We start from the raw sequence: 24,687 nt of genomic DNA, 5'->3' as shown, positions 1-24,687 counted from the left end.
CCAGAGTAAAGTGAATCTCATAAGGGGGCGAGGGGCCCTGGGAGTGTGTTACCCAGGCCAAGTCCAACTCCGCAGGGGGCTGGGCGGGAAACTACTTATAGCTACGACCCGCGGCCCCCGGCCTCTAGCCCCATCGCCGCCAGCCAAGGGCAGGGACGCCAGGTCAGTTGGAGGGTCTGGTGCAGCAGCCGGCGACCAAAGGCACCGATCCGGAGGCCGGATCCAAGGGGATTCTGCCACGTGGCTGCCTCGGAACCGGCAGGTTCTGCCGCGAAAGACACTGGGACTTGTAGTTCTCATCTCCTCTAGACGCCGTCGCGAGCTCTCAGATAAAGCGGCGCTTCGCGGTGACGGGGAACTACATTTCCCAGAAGGCCGGGATATGTTGGGGTCACCAGGAAAGCGCCCCGGCTGGCGGCACTTACTCGGCGCTATAGGGCCGGTTCCGGGGGCGCGTGCCTGCAGGGGGGGGCCTGCGTGGTTCCTCCTGAGGCGGCCCCCGGATGAAGAGATCTGGGGACCCGGGAGCCAAGCCTACGAGTAGCTCGGTGGCGGGCCCTGATTGCTGCGGAGGCCTCGGCAATATTGATTTTAGGCAGGTACTGACGGCACCGGACCGCCGCGGAAACGGGGAGAGGGATCTGGAAGGCCCGAGGGGCGTGAAAGCGTGCGGCGAGGGGGCGGGACCGCCAGTTCCCAGGCAATGGAGGCGTGGCGTGGCAGGGGCGGGGCGCTGCGTGCGGGGGCGCTGCGTGCGGGAGCGCTGGCTGTTGTCTCTGTGTGTGCGTGTGCGCGCGCGTGTAAACCTCAGATTGCGTGTGTCAGAGAGGGGGGCGTTCCTAAGCTCGTCTGGTTGTGTGCCCGTGTGTGGCCCTGAGATTGTGTGAGTCTCAGAGGTTGTGCGTGTTAGTCTTTGGACTTGTGTCTGCCTCACTGAAATTATGTGGTGCTCTGAGAGTGTGCGGGAGAGTGAGTGTAGGTGTGTATGACCGAGGCTGTGTGTGACTGAGTGACTGAGGGTAGGCGAGGGTGAAGGAGACCCATTATATGTTTGGGAGTGTGTTGTGTGGCCCCTGCTCCCGTCCATCCCCCAGGGTCAGGAGGCCAGCTTTTGCCCAGAGGCAGGAGAGTGGTGGGGATCCTGCATCTCTCCCAGCCGGCCCTGAGCAGGCTGCAGACCACCGTCCAACCCATTCGGGGCCAGGATGGGTGCGACCGGCCCCAGAAGCTGGGGACCTGGCCTGCCTGCTGAGGCTGCCCTCTCCAGAGTCCTAGGCCGGAGAGTGCCTGTCCTGGCATCTCCCCAGACTCCCAATTCCAATGGATTCCAGTTTCCAACCTCTCCTGCACTCTCCCTTCAATCAAAGCCTCCTCTTAGATACTCCATTTACCTTTTTCATCACCCACTCTTCATGAAGCCTGTAAGGCACATCTCTTCTCCAAGCAGCTTCTAATCCAGTTCCTTCACTCCCTTCATTCCTTACTCACATGTGCATTTATTCACTCACTGATCCAGCCAGTATGATTCAGGGCCTGCTGAGGGCCTCCTGTCACTCAGAAGGTGAAGGGCACTTCTCTCACTGAGCTTTCATTCTAGGGAGGGAGACTGTAGGCCTGGAAAGCCAGAGAGTCCTCTGAAGGAACTAGCACCAGTTAGTGTTTTGAAGAGTGAATAGCTGATGGGGAGGTGGGATTGAAATCCCAAGAGAGCCTGTTGCCCTATCTGCGAGGGAGGGACCTGGGATCTGAGAGCCAAAGGGTCAGTCAGTGGGGCAAGATGCCCCAGTTTAGGGAGGCAGGTGCGAAGCCCTCCAGGAGGCGCAGGAGCAGATGGGCCGCTGGCCCTGAGGGACCGCAGGACCCGTTGGCCAGATCGGTGCTCAGCAGAGGAGAGGAAGAAGACTATTACTTTAGTAAACTGTTCATTGAATTACAACATGCAGTCAGATGAGTGATGGGTCCTGCCCCTACAGCTCCTGCATTTTCACCAGGTAAACCTATATCTGATAATCCTCAGATCAAGATGGGAGGTCATGATCACCTCCAGGGGCTGCCCTCAGAAGCCACCGCGTAGAAGGGTGGGTGAGGGAGCCGTGTAGAAGGGGGGCAGAATGCAAGAGGGCAGTGTCCTGTTGCAGACCTAGCTAGGGGCCGCCCCAGGGCCTGCCAGTGGGTAGGGGAGACTAACTGGGTGTGTGAGGGATGGGCTTTTCTGCTCTTTTCCTTTCTCCCTGGGGCTGTGTAGCTGGAGAGAGCTGGGGCTGGGGTTCGGGTCAGGGTGACCCTCGTTGACTAACATTCTGTTTTTCTTCTGCTGTCCTTGTTAGTGCAGTTAAGCTTCCTGTTGCCAAGGGATTTTTTTTAAAAAAAGAAGGAAAGAAAGAAACACACAACATACAACATTACGTATTTGCTTATGTGGTAGCTCTCCTCCCTCCTCAATCGAAATCTCTGGTTTTAAAATATGTCGGTCCCTGGCCTGAGAGAACTGCAGGGTTTTTCTTCACCCCGTGGGTGTCTGAGCTGCAGGATCTCAGGTGCTAACCCTGTGCTGTCCAGTAGAAACATCATGTGCCACATGCATAATTTGAACCTTTCTAGTAGCCACGTTAAATTAGTAAGAAGAAATGGAAAATAGCAAAGAAATAGAAAAAATGATTTTAACAATATGTTTTCTTGTTACCAAAATATATATCAAAATTATTTCATCCCGTGGTACTCCAAGCTTGTGGCACCGCCTGTGACCGGTGGCTGCCATGTCATAACAAACAGTGCTGCTCTGGGTACCATGCCCTCCACCAGCTCTTTTCTGGGCCTGCTTCAGCAGGTACAGAATCTTGCATTTGTTTTTAATAAAAAAAAAAAAAAAAATCAGCCGTTGGGGCCGGGCATGGTGGCTCACACCTATAATCCCAGCACTTTGGGAGGCCGAGGCAGGCGGATCACCTGAGGTCGGGAGTTTGAGACCAGCCTGACCAACATGGGAGAAATCCCGTCTCTACTAAAAATACAAAAACTTAGCCGGGCATGGTGGCGCACGCCTGTAATCCCAGCTCCTCAGGAGGCCGAGGCAGGAGAATCACTTGAACCCGGTAGGTGGAGGTTGCGGTGAGCCGAGATCACGCCATTGCGCTCCAGCCAGGCCAACAAGAGCAAAACTCTGTCTCAAAACAAAAACAAACAAACCAAAAAATCAGCCATTGGACTGAGGAGTTAGGGTGAGGAGTGTGCCCGCTGCAGCCTCATTGACTGAGGCCCTTTTGCTCCTTGTTGCCCTCCCTGCCAGGGGAGTCTGGAGCCTTGCTTCTCAGCTGGGCAGCTGCCTGAAGGCAGTGGGGTGGCAGGTGGACGAGAGCAGGATCTGTGTCTTGCTGTGCACAGGCAGGGGCACCTCCAGGATTCAAAAGATGGCTCCAGTAGGGCCTAGGGGTGCGGGCACTGAGGCTGGTAGAGCACACTAAGGTCCTCAGAGCAAGGGCACATGCCCAGGTCTCAGGTCCCCTTTCCGTAGAGAATCACCTGCTTACCAGAGCGGGAGAGTGATGATGTCTCCAGCTTGGTGTTGGTGTCAAGAAGAATGGGGACAGTAAGGGGGTTATGGTGAAGACCAGAATGAGATGAGGGAAGTGTCGAGTGCAGCCCACTTGAGGGTGGTCTTCAAGAAGGCAAAGCCCTTGTATTCAGAAGGCTGAGAGACCTGGGGCTGGGGACACAGGTCACTGTGTGTAATATGGGCACCTGAGCAAGGCGCTGGAGGCAAAACCCTGATGCCTTTCAGAGAAAGATGTTTGCCTCTACACAAAATGGTTTCTAAAACTTTTTTGATTGTATTACTTTAGTTGAAATAAACATTAGGCCGTTATAGTAGATGAGTTAATCTGTAGTGTTTTCAAGGCCATACATTTTGTCTTCAGTAATTTTGGCATCAGCCAAGACAGAGCAGGGTTGAGGCTTTCCATGGCAGCTCATCAAAACCTTGGGCAAATGACAGAAACGCTTGGAGCTTGTTTCCCCTGCCTCTGTTGAGGTGATACTGTTTTTCCTCATTGAGCTGTAAATATTAATTACATTGATGTTTGGAATGTTGAACCAGCTCTGGATTCCTGGGATGATCCCTGGCTGGTCCTAATGTGTTATCATTATCCTTTGTATATATTGCTGGATTTGATTTGCTCTCATTTTTGGGGGGATTTTCTTTCTTTGCCTAGTTTTATTTGATCGATTTATTTTAAGACAGAGTCTCGCTCTGTCGCTCAGGCATGTGTTCAGGAGTGCAATGGCGTGATATCAGCTAACTGCAACCTCTGCCTCCCGAGTTCAAGCAATTCCCCCACCTCAGCCTCCGGAGTAGCTGGGATTATAGGTGCACCCACCACCATGCTCGGTTTCTTTTTTTTTTTTTTTTTTTTTTTGTATTTTTAGTAGCAACAGGGTTTCACCATGTTGGCCAGGCTGGTCTCGAACTCCTGACCTTAAGTGATCCACCCACCTTGGCCTCTCAAAATGCTGGGATTACAGGCGGTGAGCCACCGCACCGGCCTGGTTTTAGTGTCAGGGTAATACAGTGAGTTGGGAAGTGTTGCCTCCCTCTTTCATATTCTGGAAGAGATTGTGTGGAATTGGAATTATTTTTTTCCTTAAATGTTTGGTAGAATTCATCCAGGGAAACCATCTGGGCTCACGGTTTTCTTTTTTTAGGTTTTTAAACCATGAATTCAATTCCTTTAAAAGATAAAGGATTATTTCTTGAATGAATTTTGGCAGTTGTGTCTCGCAAGAATCAGTTCATTTCATCTAAGTTACTTAATTTGTGTTATGCATAGTATTCCCTTATTATCACTTTAATGTTTGTGAGGTCAGTAGAGAAGTCCCCTCTTTTATTTCTGATATTAATGTTTTGTGTCTTTTCTCTTTTTTTCTTGGTCAGCCTGGCAGGAGGTTTCTCAATTTTATCAGGAAAAAAATTTTCCCCAAAGAACCAACTTTGGGTGTGATTTTTGTTTTTCTATTGTCTTCCTGTTTTCAATTTGATTGATTTTTGCTTATCTTTAATTTTTTTGTCCTGCCTCCTTTGGGTTTAACTTATTCCTCTTTCTCCAGTTTCCCTCCCTCCGTCCCTCCCTCCCTCCCTTCCTTCCTTCCTTGTCAGAGTCTCCCTCTGCTTCCCAGGCTGGAGTGCCGTGGTGCAATCTCGGCTCACTGTTCAACCTCCATCTCCTGGGTTCAAGCGATTCTCCTGCCTCAGCCTCCCGGGTAGCTGGGATTACAGGCACCCTCCACCACGCCTGGTTAATTTTTGTATATTTGGTAGAGACGGGGTTTCACCATGTTGGCCGGGCTGGTCTTGAACTCCTGACCTCAAGTAATCTGCCTGCTTCGGCCTCACAAAGTGCTGGGATTACAGGTGTGAGCCACCACGCCCAGCCACTCTTTCTCTAATTTCTTAAGGGCAAAGCTTATATTCCTGACCTGGGACTTTTCTTCCTTCCTAATAGAAGCCCTGCCTTAGCCGCATCCCACAGGGTCTCATGTGTTCTATTCTCATTTTCATTCAGTTCAAAATGTTTCTAGATTTCCCAAGACTTCCCGTTTGGCCCTCGTGTGCATTGTTTCCACGATCGCTTTCTGTGACTGATTTCGAGTTTAATTCTGTGGTGGTTTGGGAGCATACTGTGTATGCTTTCTATTCATTTAAATTTAAGGTTTGTTTAATGGCCCCGAGTGTGATCTGCCCTGGTGGCACCAAGGAGACTGCAGGCTTTTCCCAAGGCTGCTGTGTGCTGTGGTCAGGTCCAGCCACTGGATGGCGCTGCTCAGGTCAGCTGTGTCCTCACCGATTTCCACCTGCGTCTCTCTCTCTCTCTCTCTCTCTCTCTCTCTTTCTCTCTCTCTCTGTCTCTTTCTTTCTTTTCCTCATTAGACTTTTTTAATGGGTCTCAAAATTCTGTGACAAATTTTTGGTTGTTTCCATTCAAAAGTACTGATTTTAAAAACTAAAAAGTCGGCTGGGCACGGTGACTCTTGCCTGTAATCCCAGCACTTTGGGAGGCCGAGACGGGTGGATCACGAGGTCGGGAGATCCAGACCATCCTGGCTAACATGGTGAAACCCCATCTCTACTAAAAATACAAAACATTAGCCGGCCTGGTGGCCGGTGCCTGTAGTCCCAGCTACTCCGAAGGCTGAGGCAGGAGAATGGCGTGAACCCGGGAGGCGGAGCTTGCAGTGAGCCAAGATTGTGCCACTGCACTCCAGCCTGGGCGACAAAGCGAGAGACTCCAGACTCCGTCTCAAAAAACAAAACAAAACAAAAAAACTAGTAAGTTAAAACTGCCACAGGCAAAAAAGAAAACCAAAGTGGTCTACAAAACATTCTCCTTTCCTTCTGAAGGTTTTACGATGCATTGTTATCATTAACCAATCTTTTACTACTAAATTTAAATGGCCAATTGAAACAAACAGTTCTGAGACCTTCTTCCACCACTGATTAAGACTGGGGTGCAAGTATTAGGGATAATATTCATTTAGCTTTCTGAGCTTTCTGGGCAGACTTGGTAACCTTGCCAGCTCCAGCAGCCTTCTTGTCCACTGCTTTGATTCTGTCAGTCACTGAGAGGACTGTGGAGGGTCCTAACAAGAACTGTGGATTTGTCTTTTCCACCCTTTAGTTCTGTCCGCTTTTGCTTCATACCTCACCTCACTTCTTTTTGTTGTTGTTGTTTTTGTTTTTGAGATGGAGTCTCACCCTGTCGCCCAGGCTGGAGTGCAGTGGTGTGACCTCGGCTCACTGCAACCTCTGCCTCCCGGGTTCGTGTGATTCTCCTGCTTCAGCCTCCAGAGTAGCTGGGATTACAGGTGCCCGCCACCACATCTGGCTAATTTTTGTATGTTTGGTGGAGATGGGGTTTCACCATGTTGGCCAGGCTGGTCCTGAACTCCTGACCTCAGGTGATCCACCCACCTTGGCCTCCCAAAGTGCTGGGATTCCAGGCGTGAGCCACCACACCCGGCCGCTCACCTCAGTTCTTAATCTGAAGAGTGGGCACGCCTCGCAGCGTTGTCACCAGCACTCAGTGACACAGTTGTCACAGCCAGCGTCTGTCTAGCCGTGGCCCCCGCCAGGCGCTGCACTGAGTGCTGTCCTTTCACTTTCTCGTTTAATCCTCCTGGTGTCCCATGGCACCTCTACCATTCCCACCTCACAGGCTAGGAAGCGGCACTCAGTAAGGGGAGATGGCTGCCCGCCGTGGCATGGGTGTCCCTGTCTCATCAGCAGTCTGTTCTGCCTCCTGCATGTCCCTTGCCAGAGCTTGGCAGCTGGTTCACTTCGGAGTGAAGGTTGGCTGGCTCATGGTTACTATTGTCTTCAAAATACAATGTGTATTAGCACAGAGGCACAGTAGCACCTAGCAGGTTCTGTCCTGGGCCGTGAAGGTAAAAGTAAAAAAAAGGGGGATGACCAGGCTTGGTGTCTCACACTTGCAGTTTCAGTACTTTGGGAGGAGGCCGAGGCAGGAGAATCACTTGCCCCAGGAGTTCCAGACCAAACTGGGCAATGTGGTAAGACTCCGTGTCTACAAAATTAAAAAAATTAGCCAGGTGTGGTGGCGTGCACCTGTAGTCCCAGCTACTCAGGAGGCTGAGGCAGTAGGATTGCTTGAGCCCAGGTGTTTGAGGCTGCAGTGAGCTATGATCGGGTCCCTGCACTTCAGCCTGGGAGACAGAGTGAGACCCTGTCTCCTAATAATAAAATAATAATAATAATAATAATAATAATGATAATGAAAGAAAAAAGAAAATGGGGGTGAAGCCCACAACCAGCAGAGGAGTGAGAAGAGGCAGCCCAGCCTGGAGGAGAGCAGGGCCTTGAGAAGCACAGTCTTACCCGCGAGCCCCACGCCCACCCAGGCTGGAGCTTGTGAGCCGTCAGTGCCTTTTGAGTTTGGCGCCGGTCACACTTGTTAAATGAAGAATGAATGACATTTCACCCTCTTGAAAGGAGTTATGGATCCGGGGACCTGGAGCAGCTGCCATCCATTTCATTTTACTGTGGGATCTAGAGACCACAGTCGCACTGTGACGTTCTAACTTCCGCCCCTCCCGCCATGAGATGGTCTTTGCTGCCCAGGGCTTGCCTGACCTCAGATTCCATCATCGGGGTCAGTGTTCCCTCTCTGGCTATTCCTTTAGGATTTGTGTCTTCCCAGGAGGGTCCCTCCAGAGAGTGAGAGGTGAGAGGGACCTGTATTAGTTGACTTTAAGCAGACAGAGTAGAGGGGCCTCCAGCCTCGGCCCTGAGTGCGCCCTGTACTTTTACATCCGGTCTCGCTTCTGTGCAGAAGGTAACCTCAGGTGGCCTGTCTCATCACCCGCATTCCACTCAAGAGAAACCTGGGCTTAGATTGGTCATGGAGGCTTGCCATGGTCCCTCGTGGCGGGTGGTGAAGCTCCCAGCTCAGACAGTGGCTGCCAAAGGCCAGAGTCCTCTGAGCCAGGTGGCCTCCTATGTGGAAAAACAGGGTCGGGGGCTGGCTTAAAGTGAAATGGCTTCCCCTTTCCTGCCAGATAATAAACTTTTCCTTTTTTTTTTTTTTGAAATGAAGTTTCGCTCTTGTTGCCCAGGCTAGAGTGCAGTGGTGCGATCTCGGTTCACTGCAACCTCTGCTTCCTGGGTTCAAGCGATTCTCCTGCTTCAGCGTCCCTAGTAGCTGGGATTATAGGCGCCTGCCACCGTGTCTGGCTATTTTTGTATTTTTAGTAGAGATGGAGTTTCACCTTGTTGGCCAGGCTGGTCTCGAACTCCTGACCTTCAGGTGATCTGCCTGCTTTGGCCTCCCAAAGTGCTGGAATTACAGGCATGAGCCACCAGGCACAGCCAGATAATAAACTTCTCTGTCTCTCTCTCTCTTTTTTTTTTTTTTTGAGATGCAGTCTTGCTCTGTTGTCCAGGCTGGAGTGCAGTGGCACTAGCTTGGCTCACTGCAACCTCTGCCTCCTGGGTTCAAGTGATTCTTCTGCCTCAGCCTCCCCAGTAGCTGGAACTACAGTTGCGTGTACTAATTTTTGTATTTTTAGTAGAAACGGGGTTTCACCATATTGACCAGGCTGGTCTTGGACTCCTGGCCTTGTGATCCACCTGCCTCGGCCTCCCAAAGTGCTGGTATTACAGGCGTGAGCCATTGGGCCCGGGCCAGAGAATAAACTTCTTAGAGGAAAAAGGCTCTGGCACACTCATCCTTATGTCTTTGTGCCAGGCACAGAGCTCTAACCCAAAGTTGCCCCAAATAAACATTACCTGAGTCAGCTTATGGTGCCAGGGCATGAGGGCAGCTCTGGGGGCAGTGGGGGCTGCAGCGCTGCAGGCAGATTCTGCAGGGGTGATGGATCCTGGAAGGACCCCATCCCCTCTCCTGCAGCCCCCACCTATTCCCCTGCCCTTTGTTGTGTGTGGTGTGTGGCCTGGGATCGATGTGACTTTGCCTGTCCGGGCCTGCTGTTTGCCCATGTGTCACAATGTGATATGTTGACCCAGTGCAGATCATTCCCTGACCACAGAGCGCTGCTCCTGAGAACCCTGCAGCCCTCAATGGAGTGAATTGTCGTAAGCCTCTTCCTCACCCACGCTTTGGGGTGTTAACAGCCGAGGCCATTCGTCGGTGACCCGTGGGACCCGAGCTATTCCTGCAGCTCAGCGGACCTCCTGGCCGTGGTGGGTAGCTCCTCTCCTTTAGTCAGATTTCGAGGCCTCTGCAACCTGGAGCCTTGGAGGGGGTTCCATTGGAATTACTGGGTAGCAGAAAGCCGGGACCTCCGCTGTATGAAGGAAGTTGAGGCTGGGAGTGGATGGGAGACCTTCCTTTGGTGACAGGTGTGCAGGGGAGGCCATCAAGGGAGTCTCTGACACCCGCAGGCAGAGCCTGGATGTGGGACCCAGGACTCTCCTACTCTGCTCACGTCTGACCTGGATATGGTTCTTTTTTGCCAACCCAGTTTCAGGAGGGAGGTCCACCCTCCTGAGGGGGGTTTTGGAAATGACAGCTATCAGAAAGGGACCTTCATGTCTCTGAGTGGGGATCCGGGGGCTGGGAGGGGCTTCCCTCTGCTGCCTAGAATTCCACTCTGAACCATTAGTCATTCTTTCCAGCGAAGCAGGCGCTCCTCCGGGCAACACAAATCCTCCTCAAGGTGACTGAAGTGACCGGATGCACACCGCCACCCTCCTGAGACAGGCTGACCTGAGGCCACTGGGATCTGGCTACGGGAGGGAGAGGGGGGAGGGGGTGGACATGTTCCAGCTTTGACCAGTTCAGCCCTAATTGGGAGACTCAGGTGGATGTCAGCTGCTGCTGGGTTCCCTCAGTGTTAGTTGCTTAATCGTTCAGTGCCTCAGTTTCCCTCCTTCATCTTGGCTCCCACAAAAGGTGAAAAACGCATATTTCTTGCTCACTTTCCCAGTCTCCTTGGGTTTCAAGACCCAGAAGCACTCACTTTTACCCCTGTCCTTTTTCATGGGGCTTTCTGTCCGGTAGGGCTGGCCTTGCTCAGGCTGGCTCTGCTCCTCACTGTCTGGGGTCTGGAGGCTTTGCTCTTTTATCTGCCGAGTAGGCTAACAACAGGGCTTTACTTTTAGGGTGGTTGAGAGGATGGCCAGAGACAGGTGTGCGCTCGCTCACTGCCAGGTCCTGTGTTTTCTTAGACCCCCTAGAGTGAGGACCTCCTTAGTGGAGCTCAGCATTTGGTGACTAACATTGAGTTGAATTCCTTATGAGAGGCAGCATTTCACCCAGGGCCCAGCGGGGAAGCAGTGGGGAGATCATTTACACTCAGGAAGATGCACCTCTCTTAGGTGTAGAGTTGAAGAGGTGCCAGTGATATGGAAAGTGTTTTTCCTGGCCCTGGAAAATGCCCTGTGTCCCTTCCTGGCCCCAGGCTCAGTGTGCCTAGGCCTTTCCTGCTTTCCCCTTTCCCCTAGCTGAGCGAGGCTCTGCTCTGTGACTCACACTCTGCCCTTTCTCCTCTTTGGCATGGCTAACAGCGTGCTGGTCCATAGGTAAGTGTCCATGGGGAGGGCTCTGGGGGAAGTCCAAAGCCAGGAGTCCACTGAGGTCCTTTGCTGTGCCCTGGGGAGCAACCGGCAAAGCCAGGGTTGGGGGAGGGCGTGTATTAGGTGGTTGTGTAAGAGGCGGAATAACAGATGGGCCACGGGAGCATTGGTAATGGGAATGAGACAAGGGAGCGGTGGGGCGAGGCCAGGTTTTGGCTGGGGGCTGAATGGGGAATGGGGAGCGGGTGGGATGGGTGAAAACTGGCCGCTGGCACACTCATAGGGTCTGCCGTGCACATGCAGGGAGATAACTCACCCTCGGTGCACTTCATAAGTGCCAGGCATGACCAAAGCCAGGACTCTACCCTGAGCCAGCTTTCCACCCTCCCCGACCAGGCTGTCAAGGGACAGGGCCTTGGAATCGGATGTGTTTTTTGTTTTCTTTTGAGACAGAGTCTTGTTCTGTCACCCAGGCTGGAGTGCAGTGGTATGATCTTGGCTCAGCTGCAACATCTGCCTCCTGGGTTCAAGCCATTCTTCTGCCTCAGCCTCCTGAGTAGCTGGGACTACAGGCGTGCGCCACCATGCCTGGCTAATTTTTGTGTTTTTAGTAGAGACGAAGTTTCACCACATTGGCCAGGCTGGTCTCAAACTCCTGACCTTGTGATCTGCCTGCCTGGCCTCCCAAAGTGCTGCGATGGACTAGAGGTGCTTAATAGATGTTATCATCAAACTGAAGATAAGGCCAGGCCTCAGGTTAAGTCCCAGGTTCTAGAAGCTTTGGGACTGCGCCAGAGACCTTCCCTCCCCTCCCTACCCCTCCCTTCAGGGCAGGGCAGCCTGCTCTGAGCCTTGTCCAGTTGTCCTTCATGAGTGGCCAGTGCCTGCTCTGGGGAGTGTGGGGCTTGGCTCACAGCCCCAGGCGTTTGGAGGCACCTGCTGGAGTACCAGGCCTTGTTGGCTGCAGGTGCTGGGCAGGCACTGCGTGGTGCCCAGAGGCTGTGGCCACAGCTAGGCAAGTGGTGCTTCCCTGGTTCCTTCTTCCCGCCATTTGTGGAGTGGCTTTTCTTAGTCATTCGCTTATTGATGCCCATGCCTGCTGCCGTGGCCACTCACCCACTCAGCTGTTCTCTCCAGATTCCAGTAGCATTGCACCTTTGGTCCCATGTTGGCTGCATTCATCCCTCAGGAGGGGTCTGCATTGGAGCATTTTGTTTGTGTGTTTGTTTTGAGACGAAGTGTTGCTCTGTCACCAAGTGGAGTGCAGTGGCGCATCTTGGCTCACTGCAACCTCCAGCTCAGTGCAACCCCTACCTCCCGGGTTCAAGTAATTCTTCTGCCTCAGCCTCCCGAGTAGCTGGGATTACAGGTGTGCACCACCACGCCTGGCTAATTTTTTAATTTTTAGTAGAGAGGGGGTTTCACTATGTTGGCCAGGCTGGTCTTGAACTCCTGACCTCAGGTGATCCACCCACCTCGGCCTCTCCAAGTTCTGGGATTATAGGCGTGAGCCATTGCGCCTGGCTTAGGGCGTTTAATATCTGCTTAGCTCTGCCCTTGGCCCTGTAGTGAGATGAATGTTTGCACCTCAGGGATGCAGGCTGATCAGGTGGAGAGGCCACACATGGGAAGGATGGCAGGCCATAGCAGAAAATGGCTTTGTACTGATAGACGTCTGAGGGACATCCCATGGTCATACCCTGCAAGTGGCCTGGTAGCAGGCAGAGTTATGTCAGGAGACTGTCGTTTGGTTAAGCAAGGATTGGAGTGGAGGCTGTGCTTGCCCCCCAGGGCTGGCTGACCCTGGGCAGAAGCACCATCTCCTCCCCACCCCTTCCCCAAAATATAGGAGATCAAAGTGCTCTTTGAAGGAATTTACTGTATTTCCAAATGCAGTAGAACAAAACACACCATTATGGGAAAGATCACAGCTGTGATGGACTTTATACTTTTTAAAAAAAATTTTTGTTTTTAATTTTTTAAAAAGATTTTTATTATTATACTTTAAGTTCTGGCGTACGTGTGCAGAACGTGGAGGTTTGTTACATAGGTATACACGTGCCATGGTGGTTTGCTGCACCCATCAACCCATCATCTACATTAGGTATTTCTCCTAATGCTATCCCTCCCCTAGCCCCCCACCCCCCAACAGACCCTGGTGTGATGTTCCCCTCCTTGTGGAATGCTTCACGAATTTGTGTGTCATCCTTGTGCAGGGGCCGTGCTAATCTTCTCTATATCTTTCCGATTTTAGTATATGTGCTGCCGAAGCAAGCACAACTTTACACTTATTTTATAATTTAGTATTTAAAAAAAATTTTGAGTTGCATGTGGAGAGACACCATAATATTTTTCAGTGCATTTTAGAAACAGTTTTTTATTTTAATTAATTAATTAATTTATTTATTTATTTTGAGACCGGGTCTTGCTCTGTCGCCCAGGCTGGAGTGCAGTGGCACCATCTCGGCCCACTGCAAGCTCCACCTCACGAGTTCATGCCATTCTCCTGCCTCAGCCTCCGGAGTAGCTGGGGCTGCAGGCGCCCGCCACCACGCCCGGGTAATTTTTTGTATTTTTAGTAGAGACGGGGTTTCACTGTGTTAGCCAGGATGGTCACGGTCTCCTGACCTCGTGATCCACCCGCCTCGGCCTCCCAAAGTGCTGGGATTACAGGCGTGAGCCACCGGGCCCGGCCTATTTATTTTTAAATTAATTAATTAATTTTTTTTGAGACAGCGTTGCCCAGGCTGGAGTGCAAGTGGCCCGATCACAGCTCACTGCAGCCTCAAACCCCTGGGCTCAAGCGATCCTCTTGCCTTGGCCTCCCAAGTAATTGGAAGTACACCCAGCTAGTTTTTATATTTTTGTAGAGACAGGGTCTCACTGTGTTGCCTAGACTGGTCTCAAACTCCTGGCCTCAAGTGTTCTCCCACCTTGGCCTCCCAAAGTGAGCCCAGGAGTTCAAGGTTGCAGTGAGCTATGAACGCACCACTGCACTCCAGCCTGGGCGACAGAGGGAGACTCTGTCTCTTAAAAAAAAAAAAAAAAAAAAAAAAACCTGAATATTTGGTAGTATATTTTGTGTTGTTTTCTAGAAATTTCTGTCTAGGCACTGAATTGTGCAGCCTGCTCTACTACTTGACGGTGTGTTTGAGAACGTTTCACAGTGCTGTGTGTAGACCTAGTGCTTTTAACTGCTGTAGTTTAGCTGCTGTAGGAATGGGCCATGGGTTTTTCCATTTCTTTGGTCGCTGGACACCTCAGCTGTTTGTCATTGTTCCTGATGTTTTCATGCAAGCTGATGGGGAGGGGGGCAGTGTCCACGTGCCCCCTGTATGCAAGTGGGGTGGCTGGGGCGTGGGTGCACACTTTTTCAGTTTACCTTGCGCCAAGATTTCGTGTGCACTCAAGATTGTCCCCTGTCAAGTATGAGTGAGGAGAGGCGCACCACTATTGTTTTAGTTCGCTTTTACCTGATTCCTAGTGAGGTTGAGCATCCCTTCACATTTATTTCAGCTGCTTGGATTTTCTCTGGGGCCTCTGAGAACCCTCATCCCGGAGGGTCTCCGTCACACCAGGGTTGGTGTCACCTCCCTTCAGGGCACCAGGCACCCCTCTTCAGAGGTGCTGATTTCCTCATCTGGTGTCCAGGCACACTTCTGCGGCCGCCCTCCCAGGGCATGACACAGCTCATTAGGTTTCAGATTTTTATCTTCCCTTTTATGAGACTACACTGTAGTAACCTTTGCTGGACTTGGATGTTCCCAGGCCTCCCGGCGTGTTCCCAGAGGGTAACTTTGTCTCCGACTCCTGGGGGCTCACAGGCCCTGCTGTGTCTGAGCGGTGCTGATGCTGGCTCTGTCCCTGCAGGCAGACCTCTGCGTTATGACCTGGCTGCTGGGCTACGTGGACCCCCTGGATCCCAGCTTTGTGGCTGCTGTCCTCACCATCGCCTTCAATCCGCTCTACTGGAATGTGGTAAGTGATATGCCTGACACTGTCCAGACGGGAGTATCCCATTGCTGGCTGAGCCCCACATGCAGGGGATTGCGGCGGTTGCTGCTGGCTGGCCAGACAGACAGACAGACAGACAGCTCTGCTCTTCCCTCCCGTGTCTGTCACTGGCTGGTGTGGAGTACTAGGCGCTTCCTGCCCTCTCACCTTGGGGGTCCAGCAGCCACTGGACTGCCCAGGCTGGTGTCAGGATGGTCCAGGACTGCAGGGGTGGCCCTCCTAGCCTCACAAAAGCCTGCAGGAGAACGCTGCCCCACAGTGGGGCTGCCATTGGTCACATGTGCCCGGCAATCTGGTGGCCTTCTCATGCATGAAGTGGGTTGTCCAGGAAGTAGGGGCTCTCTTCCCTGTCTGCCATGTCACACGGTAAAGCCACTTGCTTGTGAATCCCCCACCCCTCGTGTGTTCCATAAACATGGTTATTTTTCCCACATGAGGTTTCCTGCAAAACGGCCTGCACATTCAGGACCCAGGCGAGCTGGGTAGCAGGAGCAAGCCGACATGAGTTGAAAACAAGCAGCCAGCGTGGCACCAGCTCCTGATGGGTGCCAGGGAATGTTTGGGTGCCTGGGCACCAGCACCGAGGGGTGGGTGGACTGCGTGGGAAGTGGGCTCTGGGCCCTTTCAGGAAAGTGTGGGAGGGGAGGGCCATCAGCTCCTTCTTCGGCCTTTCTGAGATGACCCCCCCCACCCCCCAGACTGTGGGGTGAAGCTCTTGGCGTTCCTGGCCTGCTCTCCCAAGGCTGTCTCTGGGGGGTGCTTCTGGGCTGCTTCCCGGGGATCCTGCTGGGGGAGTGGGTGGTCCCGGGGCTCAGCGGGGGTTGGGCTTGCTGATGCAGAGCCCTGAGCACCCTGTGATCACCCCCGAGGCTAATCTGCAGAGTAAGGCTAAGATCAGCGTCAGCAGCACATTGTTCCAGACAGTTTTCATTTAAGGTGAGCCCTTGATCCCAGGGCAGAACAGGACGTGTTTTTCATTTAGTTTATGACTTGAGATTTTTCTCCATCTGGTGAGAGAAGTGGGTGGGGGCCGGCCTGCTCATGTCAAAGACAGTACATTCCAAAGAATGCCCTGTCCCTGCTATCCTGAACATGCCGGACACGCTCTGAGGATGGATGCCCCGGCGGCCCACAGAGGAGGGGCTTCAAGGGGAGGTTCAGAGGTAGGACTGAGACTAGCGAGCTTGGTGTAGCCAAACACAGGCCTCCTGGACACCCCTTTCTTCTCAAAAGCCTTGGCTGGGCTGGGGAGCACCTGTACTCTCAGCCACACCGTCCCTAGCTGGCCCCAACCTCCTGACATGGGCCCCTGTAGCCAGGGCTGCAGCCGCGGTGCCTGGCCGTCCTGGCATTCCCGCCCACTGCCTGGCCTGCATGCTTCCCCTCTCCTTTCACCTTTGCACGCACCCAGCATGCCAGAGATATGAGGTGGTGAAGAGTGAAGAGGGTGTTTGGAGGCTGAAAAATGGTCCTGCAAAGACGTCCACATTCTGTGGTGGTGCACACACAAGGGTCTTTGCAGATGTGATGAAGTCACGGAGCTTGAGCTGGGGAGATGGCCCTGAGTTACCCAGCTGGGCCCTAAGTGCCATTGTGTGTGTCCTTTTAACAATGGCGTGGCACAGGGACACTGACTCACAGGAGTGTCTCGTCACCATGAAGGCAGAGGCTGGAGTGACCAAGCCACTAGCCAAGGCAGGCCAGGCCCACCAGAAGCTGGAAGAAGCAAAAAATGGAGTCTGCCCCAGAGCCTCTGGTGGAAGCACAGCCCAGCCGACACCTTGATTTTGGCCCAGTGGTAACTGATTGGGGATTGCTGTTGTTTTCAGCTGTAAGTTGGTGGTCATTTGTTACAGCAGCCACAGGAAGCGAGGCCGGGGTATTTAAAAAGCCAAAGACCCCTGCTGGAAGATGTCGTGGGCCTAAGCCTTGGGGTGTTGGGTGTGCCGTGCTCTTTCCTGTCTACATTCCTTCTCCACAGCTGGAGGAGGTCCCTGTCCTCCGGCTTCCTGCAGGCCTGACATTGACCCGCAGTCATTAAGGTACACGTGGGTCTCCCAGCACCGGGGGCTTGGCTGGCCGAATGCATAGCGGGTCCTAAGGACGCTTTTATTTATGCACAAGCCCCCTCAGGTCACTTCCCGCTGGCCCAGCCAACAGTGTGTTTTTGTGCAGTTCGTTGTGAAGGTTCGCAGTGGCTCATGAATGGCAGAGTGGTTAAGATACAGTAAGATTTGGCTGGGTGCGGTGGCTCACGCCTGTAATCCCAGCACTTTGGGAGGCTAAAGTGGGTGGATCACCTGAGGTCAGGAGTTTGAGACCAGCCTGGCCAACCTGGTGAAACCCCGTCTCTACTAAAAATACAAAAATGTAGCTGGATGTGGTGGGGCATGCCTGTATTCCCAGCTACTCGGGAGGCTGAGTGAGGCATGAGAATTGCTTGAACCCAGGAGGCGGAGGTTGCAGTGAGCCGAGATTGTGCCACTACACTCCAACCTGGGTGACAAAGGGAGACTTTGTCTCAAAAAATAAAAATAAAAATAAAAAAAGATGCAGTAAGATTTGGAAGACAGACAGCATGTGTCTGTGTGTTTGGCATACGGTTTTTTGTTTTTTCTTTTTTTGGTCATAAACTTTTGATTAGTCTCATTTTGAGAAAGTTTTTCACTGGAACAGTTTGTGGTCATTAGTGGGAGAGAGAGCGAGCTCTTCAAAGTGGTTTCTGAAGGAGAAAAGTTACAGAAACAAGTTACAGAAACATGTTGCAGTTCAGTGGGCTGCTGCCGGGGAGAATATCCGGACGGCATCTGGAGTGGGATGACCAGGCCCAGCTCCTGGATGCCAGAAGCCCGATGGGCAGATCAGTTGAGTCAAGGAGTTCAAGACCATCCTGAGGAACATGGCAAAACCCTGCCTTTACAAAAAATACAAAAATTAGCCGTGTGTGGTGGTGTGCACCTGTAGTCCCAGCTACTGGGTCGGCTGAGGTAGCAGAATCACTTTAACCTGGGAGGTCGAGGCTGCAGTGAGCTGTGATCACACTACTGCACTCCAGCCTGGGTGACAGAGCGAGACCCTGTCTTAAAAAACAAAAACAAAAACAGGCCAGCAGGCCACAACCAGGGAAGCCCTTAAATAACTTATCAATGCAGTTGTCCCTGGGTATCCAGAGGGGATTGGTTCCAGTTCCCCATGGATACCAAAATCACGACAGATATCTCGGAGTCTGATGGAAAACAATGTTGTGATGGGTGCCAACATCGGCCACCTCCCATATACTGTACATCATCTCTAGATTACTTATACCTAATACAGGGTACATGCTAGGTAGTTATACTGTATTTTTTTGCATTAATGTTAATTTTGTTTTATTTTTTTTCTGGATCTTTCTTCTTTCTCTCTCTCTTTCTTTCTCTTTCTTCTTTCTTTCTTTCTTTCTTTCTTTCTTTCTTTCTTTCTTTCTTTCTTTCTTTTCTTTTTTTCTTTCCTTCCTCCCTCCCTCCCTCCCTCCCTCCCTTCCTTCTTTCTTTCTTTCTGTTTTTTCCTTTTTTTTTTTTTGAGATAGTGATCTCACTCCGTGTAGGCTGGAGTGCAGAAGCGTTATCTTCTGCCTGCAACCTCTGCCTCTCGGGTTCAAGCGCCTCAGCCTCCCAAGTAGCTGGGATTACAGGCGCCCACCACCACGCCCAGCTAATTTTTTTGTATTTTTAGTAGAGATGGTGTTTCACCATCTTGGCCAGGCTGGTCTTAAACTCCTGACCTCGTGATCCACCTGACTTGGCCTCCCAAAGAACTGGGATTATAGGCGTGAGCCACTGCGCCCAGCATTTTTTTTTTCTTTTTTTTTCTTTTTTTTTGAGACTGAGTCTGGCTCTGTCGCCCAGGCTGGAGTGCAGTGGCCGGATCTCAGCTCACTGCAAGCTCCGCCTCCCGGGTTTACACCATTCTCCTGCCTCAGCCTCCGGAGTAGCTGGGACCACAGGCGCCCGCCACCTCGCCTGGCTAGTTTTTTGTATTTTTTAGTAGAGACGGGGTTTCACCGTGTTAGCCAGGATGGTCTCGATCTCCTGACCTTGTGATCCGCCCGTCTCAGCCTCCCAAAGTGCTGGGATTACAGGCTTGAGCCACCGCGCCTGGCTCTTTTTTTTTTTTTTTTTAAACGGAGTCTTGCTCTGTTGCCCAGGCTGGAGTGCAGTGGCACGATCTCAGCTTACTGCAACCTCCACCTCCCAGGTTCAAGTGATTCTCCTGCCTCAGCCTCCTGAGTAGCTGGGATTACAGGCACACACCACTGTGCCTGACTAATTTTTATATTTTTAGTACAGATAGGGTTTCACCATGTTGACCAGGCTGGTCTCGAACTCCTGACCTCAGGTGATCTGCCTGTGTTGGCCTCCCAAAGTGCTGGGATTACAGGTGTGCGCCACTGCGCCTGGCCCCTGAATATTTTTATCCTCAGTTGCTGCAGAGGGCTGGCTGGTGGTGGTAGGACTCATGCTCAGGTGTTATGCCCAGTGCATTTCATGCAGTATTTCAATGAATCTTCACAGCAAATGCTGTTAATATCCCCTTTGGAGACTGAAGCTTGAAGAGGTTCATTCATACATTCTTCAAATGTTTATTGAGCATCTACTATGTGCTGGGCGCCATCCCAGCCCCTGGCCCTCACGCAGCAGCTTCAGTGGTGAATGAATGTATAGCACTGCCAGTGACACAGCAGGCAAGGGGAGGGACAGATGGGGGTGGTGGTCAGGGAAGGCCTCTCTGATGGGTGTCCTTTGACCAGAAACCTGATTCTCATGCAGGAGGGCCCTCAGGTGTCTGGGGAAGAGCCTTCTAGTCAGGAAAACACAAGTGCAAAAGTCCTGGGGCACTCTGAGTGTCCTCAGAGGTTTTAAGGAACAACTGCTGCTGGAGCCAGGCAGGAGGAGAATGGAGGAGCAGGACAGAGAGGTGACTGGGGACGGTGGTGCAGGCCTTGCGAGCCATGGGGAGACATTCCACGGACTCTGAGCTGGAAGCCATTGCAGAGGTGGCATGATCTGAGTCAGGGTTTCAAGGCCACTGCACCAAGGACAGACGAAAAGAGGTGAAAGTGGAGCTGAGAGGCCAGTAGGCCCCAGATGGCAGCTTGACCACGCTGGGACTGGCGGAGGTGGGAGGAGTGGTCAGGGAGAGCCGAGAGAGGTGGCTTGGCCAGCCCATGGTTGGTCCTGAGTGACCCGTGGGAAGCAAGGCCGTTGGCTGCCCTGGGGCAACCGTGGGAGGAGAGGCTTGTGGAGGAAGAGCTCGGTTTTGCCTGTGTCAGACACGGATGTCCTTGGGCTCCAGACTGTGTGTGAAGGCCAGGCATGGTGGCTCACGCCTGTAATCCCAGCACTTCGGGAGGTCAAGGCAGGTGGATCGCTTGAGCCCAGGAGTTCGAAACCAGCCCGGGTGAAATGTTGTCTCTGTAAAAATACACAATTCAGCCAGGTGTGGTGGTGACCACCAGCTACTCGGAAGGCTGAGGTGGGAGGGCCACTTGAGCCCTGGGGTCGAGGCTACCATGAGTTGTGCTCAAGCCACTGAACTCCAGTTTGGGTGGCAGAGTGAGACCCTGTCTCAAAACAAAACAAAACAAAACAAAACAAAACAAAACAAAACGAAACAGACTGTGTGTGAGTCTGGACTCCTGGGGAGCTGGGGGCACTGGAGAGGGGCCTTGGCCCCAGGCCCACTGTGTGCCTTTCTGGGCTGTGGCTCTAGGGAGTGTTTTCCCAGTGTTGGGCTGGGGTGCTGCCCGCTCCTGCTCATCAGCACCCACCCCGTCCCTCCTCTCTTCCCTTCCAGGCTTCCTAGGTGAGCCACCTGCTCCCACCCCTCCCTCCATGTGGCCAGCTGGCATCTCCTCCACTCTGTTGGAACATTTCTTCCCGAGGCCTCCTCCTCCTCTTCCTTGTTCAGACCAAGGGAGGCTTTCCCGGCCTTCTCTTTCTGGGGGAATTCACACTGCGGACCCTCACTCTTCCTGGAGACTGGCCTTCCTGCGTGCCACAATGCTTTTCTGGCTTTCTTCCTGCTGTTTTTTGTGAATTCTGCTTCCTCCGCCTGATGTTCATTTGTTCAGCGAATAGTCACCGAGAACCCGCCATGCACCAGGCACTGTGTGCGTCCTCAGAGAGTGAATGAGCTCTGTCCTTCCAGAGCACAGATACGTTTGTAATGAATGCTGTGATAAGGCCTCAGGAAACAAAGATCGAGATGCTGCAGAGGGACTGATAGGCTTTTCCCTCTGTCGTCTGGGTCTCAGTCTGTGGCCCGGACTCCTCAGGGCTCCAGGACCTTGGGTCCAGGCACTGTGGCCCTGCCTAGGAGTCTCCAGTCTCCAAAGGGAGCCCTTGCCAGGACCTCCCCGATGTTCTGTTCTTTGTCTATCGCTCCAGATGCCAGGGCAGTGGTCCAAGGACCAGCATGGACTCCCTCTTCTCACCTGCCCCCGGGTCTGTACCCTTGCAGACTCCACCTGGCTTCACGCCCTCGCCCCCGCCAGATCACCAGCAGCAGCTGCTTGCAGCCAGTCTCCCCACTGCTTCTCTCTAGCCACCCCTGAGAGCCATGCTCAGAGGTCTCCAGGTCTTCCAGGACATGGAACTTTTCCCCTGACCCGGGAGGCCATTCTGGCAGGCGTCCTCCCACCTGCATCCTCAGTCATCCCAGGTCTTGGGCCTTCCTAGGTGATCTGGCCTCTCTTGTGCAAGGCTGCCCATAGACCTTTGCTACCACAGCCTGGAGTGGTCCTTGTCAGGTGTCTCTTTCCAGGTGACCCTGCCCTCTCTGACTCAGGGTTGCTGACATTTGGGGCCATCCCGGGCACTCTAGGTGTCCAGCAATGTCCCCGGCCTCTGCCCACTAGATGTCAGTAGTACCCCAAGTCCAGGCCATCTGAACGGTTTCCAGACATTGCCTGATGTCCCTTGAGGGGCATGGCTGCCTGGGCGGTCTGAGTGCCCACCTCTCAGCACAGCCTGCCATACCCACTGTCACTGTTTGTCCCTCACTGTCCTCTTAGAGCATCCCAGGAGCATCCTAAGAGAGTCGAAGCGGAGCCTGCTCTGCTCCTGCATCACCAGCCCTTGCATGTGCAGTGCTCTGGGTGGCAGCTGCTGCCTGACCTTCTGCATCAGGGAGGGCAGGGCACCTGTTGTAGTTCAGTGCCTGTGCCCAGCACCATGCCTGGCAGAAATGGATGTGTAGGCAGTGTTTATTGGCTTCGTGAGCATGGACTGCCCATTGACTGGTTTTCTGCGGTGGCACCTGGTGGACAAGGTGAGGCTCCATTGTGCCAGGTTCTATGCACACCCCGACTTTGTGAAATAAAGCACCACAGGGAGGTAAAGCGCAGTAGTCATTTGTAGCAGGCTCAGCGATTCCTGGCATCCCACTGAAGATAAGATAGGCAGCCTGTGCCACTCCAGCTCCTGGAGTCCCCCTGCCTTACCCTGCCCTGCCCTGCCATGCCCTGTGTCATCCCGAGGGAGCCAGCACGGGAGGCACAGCAGCCGCCTTGAGCACTGTTATTTACAAGAGCGAAGTGTGCACATGCTTTGGTATTGTAACTTTATTGAAGACCAGTTGCATGTAACCAACATCAGAGCTGCTGGAGACACAGCAAGTTGGGACCCTACTTCCCACCTAAAAGGATTTCTAGGCAGAGTTGCCTGTGTCTGACTTCCCTTCGTCACTGGGACCCCGTGAACCTGAAGGGGAGCTGTAAGGAGTCCTGCCAGGACGGCAGATGCACACAGAGTCACGCCGGTTTCCTCCAGCCTTGGGAGGGTGCTTCCTGGTGCCTTTGTTCCCTTCCAAGCCCTGCGTGGCCACCCTGCTTTCTGCTCTCCCTGGGTGCCCGGCTCTCATGTGCAGGTCTTTGCTTGGGGACACCCAGCTCCGTCCTCAAGGTCAGTGTGCAGCCCCTCCCCTCCGAGGCCCCTCTCTCCCACAGTGCACCGTGCCCAAGACCTCTCGCTCTGAGGGTGGGGTTTCCATCGGGCCAGGGGCAGCGTGTGCTCCAGGGAGGGAAGGCATTTGACAGGTCAGCTGCAGACAGGCGTTCCGACACTCACTGTCAACCAGACCAAAGCCCCGGCCCTCGGCCCTGCGGAGGATACCTATAGACGGGCAGCAGGTCTTATGTCTGCATCAGGAAGCTGACCTGTCCCTCTGGCCGGGAACTTTCCTGCTTTTAGCCTGAGAGTCCCTTTCCCTGGAACCCAAGCCAGTCCTGGGCAGACCAGGACAGCTGGCCACTCTAGTCTGGAGAGTTAGTTTGGGAAGAGGCAGCTTTTCCTTTCTGGGAGGTGAGAGTCCGTTTGCTGCGCTGGGTCACTGGCTGGGCCTGGGGTTTCCAGGGCTGGGATGTGTAACCTGCTTGCTGGTACTGGCAGCAGCTGCACCCCAGGGTGGCCAGACGGTAGGTGGCGCTGTGGGCAAGGTGAGGTGTGCTTCTCCTGGCTCCTGTGAGGAGGAGGTGACAGCCAGGACGAGGAGGAAAAGGTGTGGGTGCTCCTGCCTCACCTCAGTCACCTCCTCACCTGCAGCTCCGTCACCTGCCTACCACCCTTAGTGTGCGTTTACTGCTGCTGCTGCCTCAGTTTCCATTTTCAGATCCCCAGCCAGTGGTCTATGGCTCATTTCTGAGTGTCCCAAGGGATCCCTCCAGGTTCCGGGAAAGCCAACCTGGTAGCTGCTGTGGGACCAGCCCAGGCCCTGTGTCCTTGTCACTCACATCCCCTCCCTGGGCATCAGTTTTCTCAGTCTATAAAGTGAGGACACTCAGCTGAGGCCCCATCCAGCTCTGAAATGCTGCAGTCCCCTCGCTTTACCAAGTCCTGGCTCTGGGGCAGCTCTGTGCCGGGACAGGACCCTGCCCTCCTGGGCTGGCGCTTGGTTAGCAAGGTCAGATTGGACATTAGATGTGATGTAGGAAAATCAGCATTTGGTTAATAAGAAAGCTCACAACTTATTAACCAAGGAGTTACAGGAGAGAGCATAACCGGGTAACGCGTGGGGAGACAGGGTCGTGGCAACTAGAGGAGGTGACAGTAGGCCATAGGCAGGGCAGTAGTTGGCCTACGTGGGCTTTTGGAGGAGTCGTAGGGGCAGGATGGGCAGGAGTCGAGGAGGCCAAGGAAAGGGATATGAGGGTAGACAGAAGGTGGACTACAGGTGGGCCTGGGGCTTGTGAGGGAGGATGCCAAATGCTTACCTGCAATCTGGACTATCTGCACAAGGATGGTGGCGTGTGTGTGTGTGTGTGTGTGAGTGTGTGCGTGTGTGTGTGTGTGTGTGTGTGTGTGTGTCGGAAGTTAGGATGGGGGCATGAGCCAAATTGTCTGAGACCCTTGCTTCCATCTGGCTCAGAAATCTGGCTCTCAGGGCATGGCCGCATATCCGATGGGCTCCAAGCCAGTGTTTCTGGACCAGAAAGCATCGTCCTCTGCCAGGGCCTCTTGCACTTGCGGGAAGGCTGAGCTGAGCTGGGCTTACTGGCGGAGCCTGTGGCACAAGAAGGGTTTTTCTTTGAGCAGAGCCAGCTGGCTCATCAGGCCTGACTGAGACCTTGGCTTTAGGAGCACAGGGCTCTTGTC

General features: G+C 53.2%; 1 protein-coding gene and 1 non-coding gene across 5 annotated transcripts in view; one reads left to right on the top strand and one right to left on the bottom strand.

The window, feature by feature from the left end:
* Positions 1–423: 423 nt before the first annotated feature.
* PEMT (phosphatidylethanolamine N-methyltransferase) overlaps positions 424–24,687 on the top strand; it is an 86,115-nt gene continuing 61,851 nt past the window's right edge. Inside the window, exons 1-2 of one of the 4 annotated variants that reach the window (XM_021928793.2) lie at positions 424–599; positions 14,915–15,022. In XM_021928793.2, coding sequence (XP_021784485.1) covers positions 504–599; positions 14,915–15,022 — 204 coding nt within the window. In that variant the 5' untranslated portion in view covers positions 424–503. Of the gene's footprint in view, positions 600–9,523; positions 9,710–14,914; positions 15,023–24,687 lie in introns of those variants that run through there. The other 3 variants (XM_003912405.5, XM_009189792.2, XM_003912406.4) reach the window with 3 other exon arrangements.
* On the bottom strand, positions 13,216–13,322 carry LOC116271200. Its single transcript, XR_004179623.1, has one exon. It is a non-coding gene; the product is annotated as a U6 spliceosomal RNA (small nuclear RNA).

Source organism: Papio anubis, chromosome 17 (assembly GCF_008728515.1).
Source record: "Papio anubis isolate 15944 chromosome 17, Panubis1.0, whole genome shotgun sequence".
In the NCBI taxonomy this organism is placed as follows: domain Eukaryota; kingdom Metazoa; phylum Chordata; class Mammalia; order Primates; family Cercopithecidae; genus Papio; species Papio anubis.
Note: the sequence above shows the minus strand (reverse complement) of the source record. Positions and strands in the feature narration are given on the sequence as shown.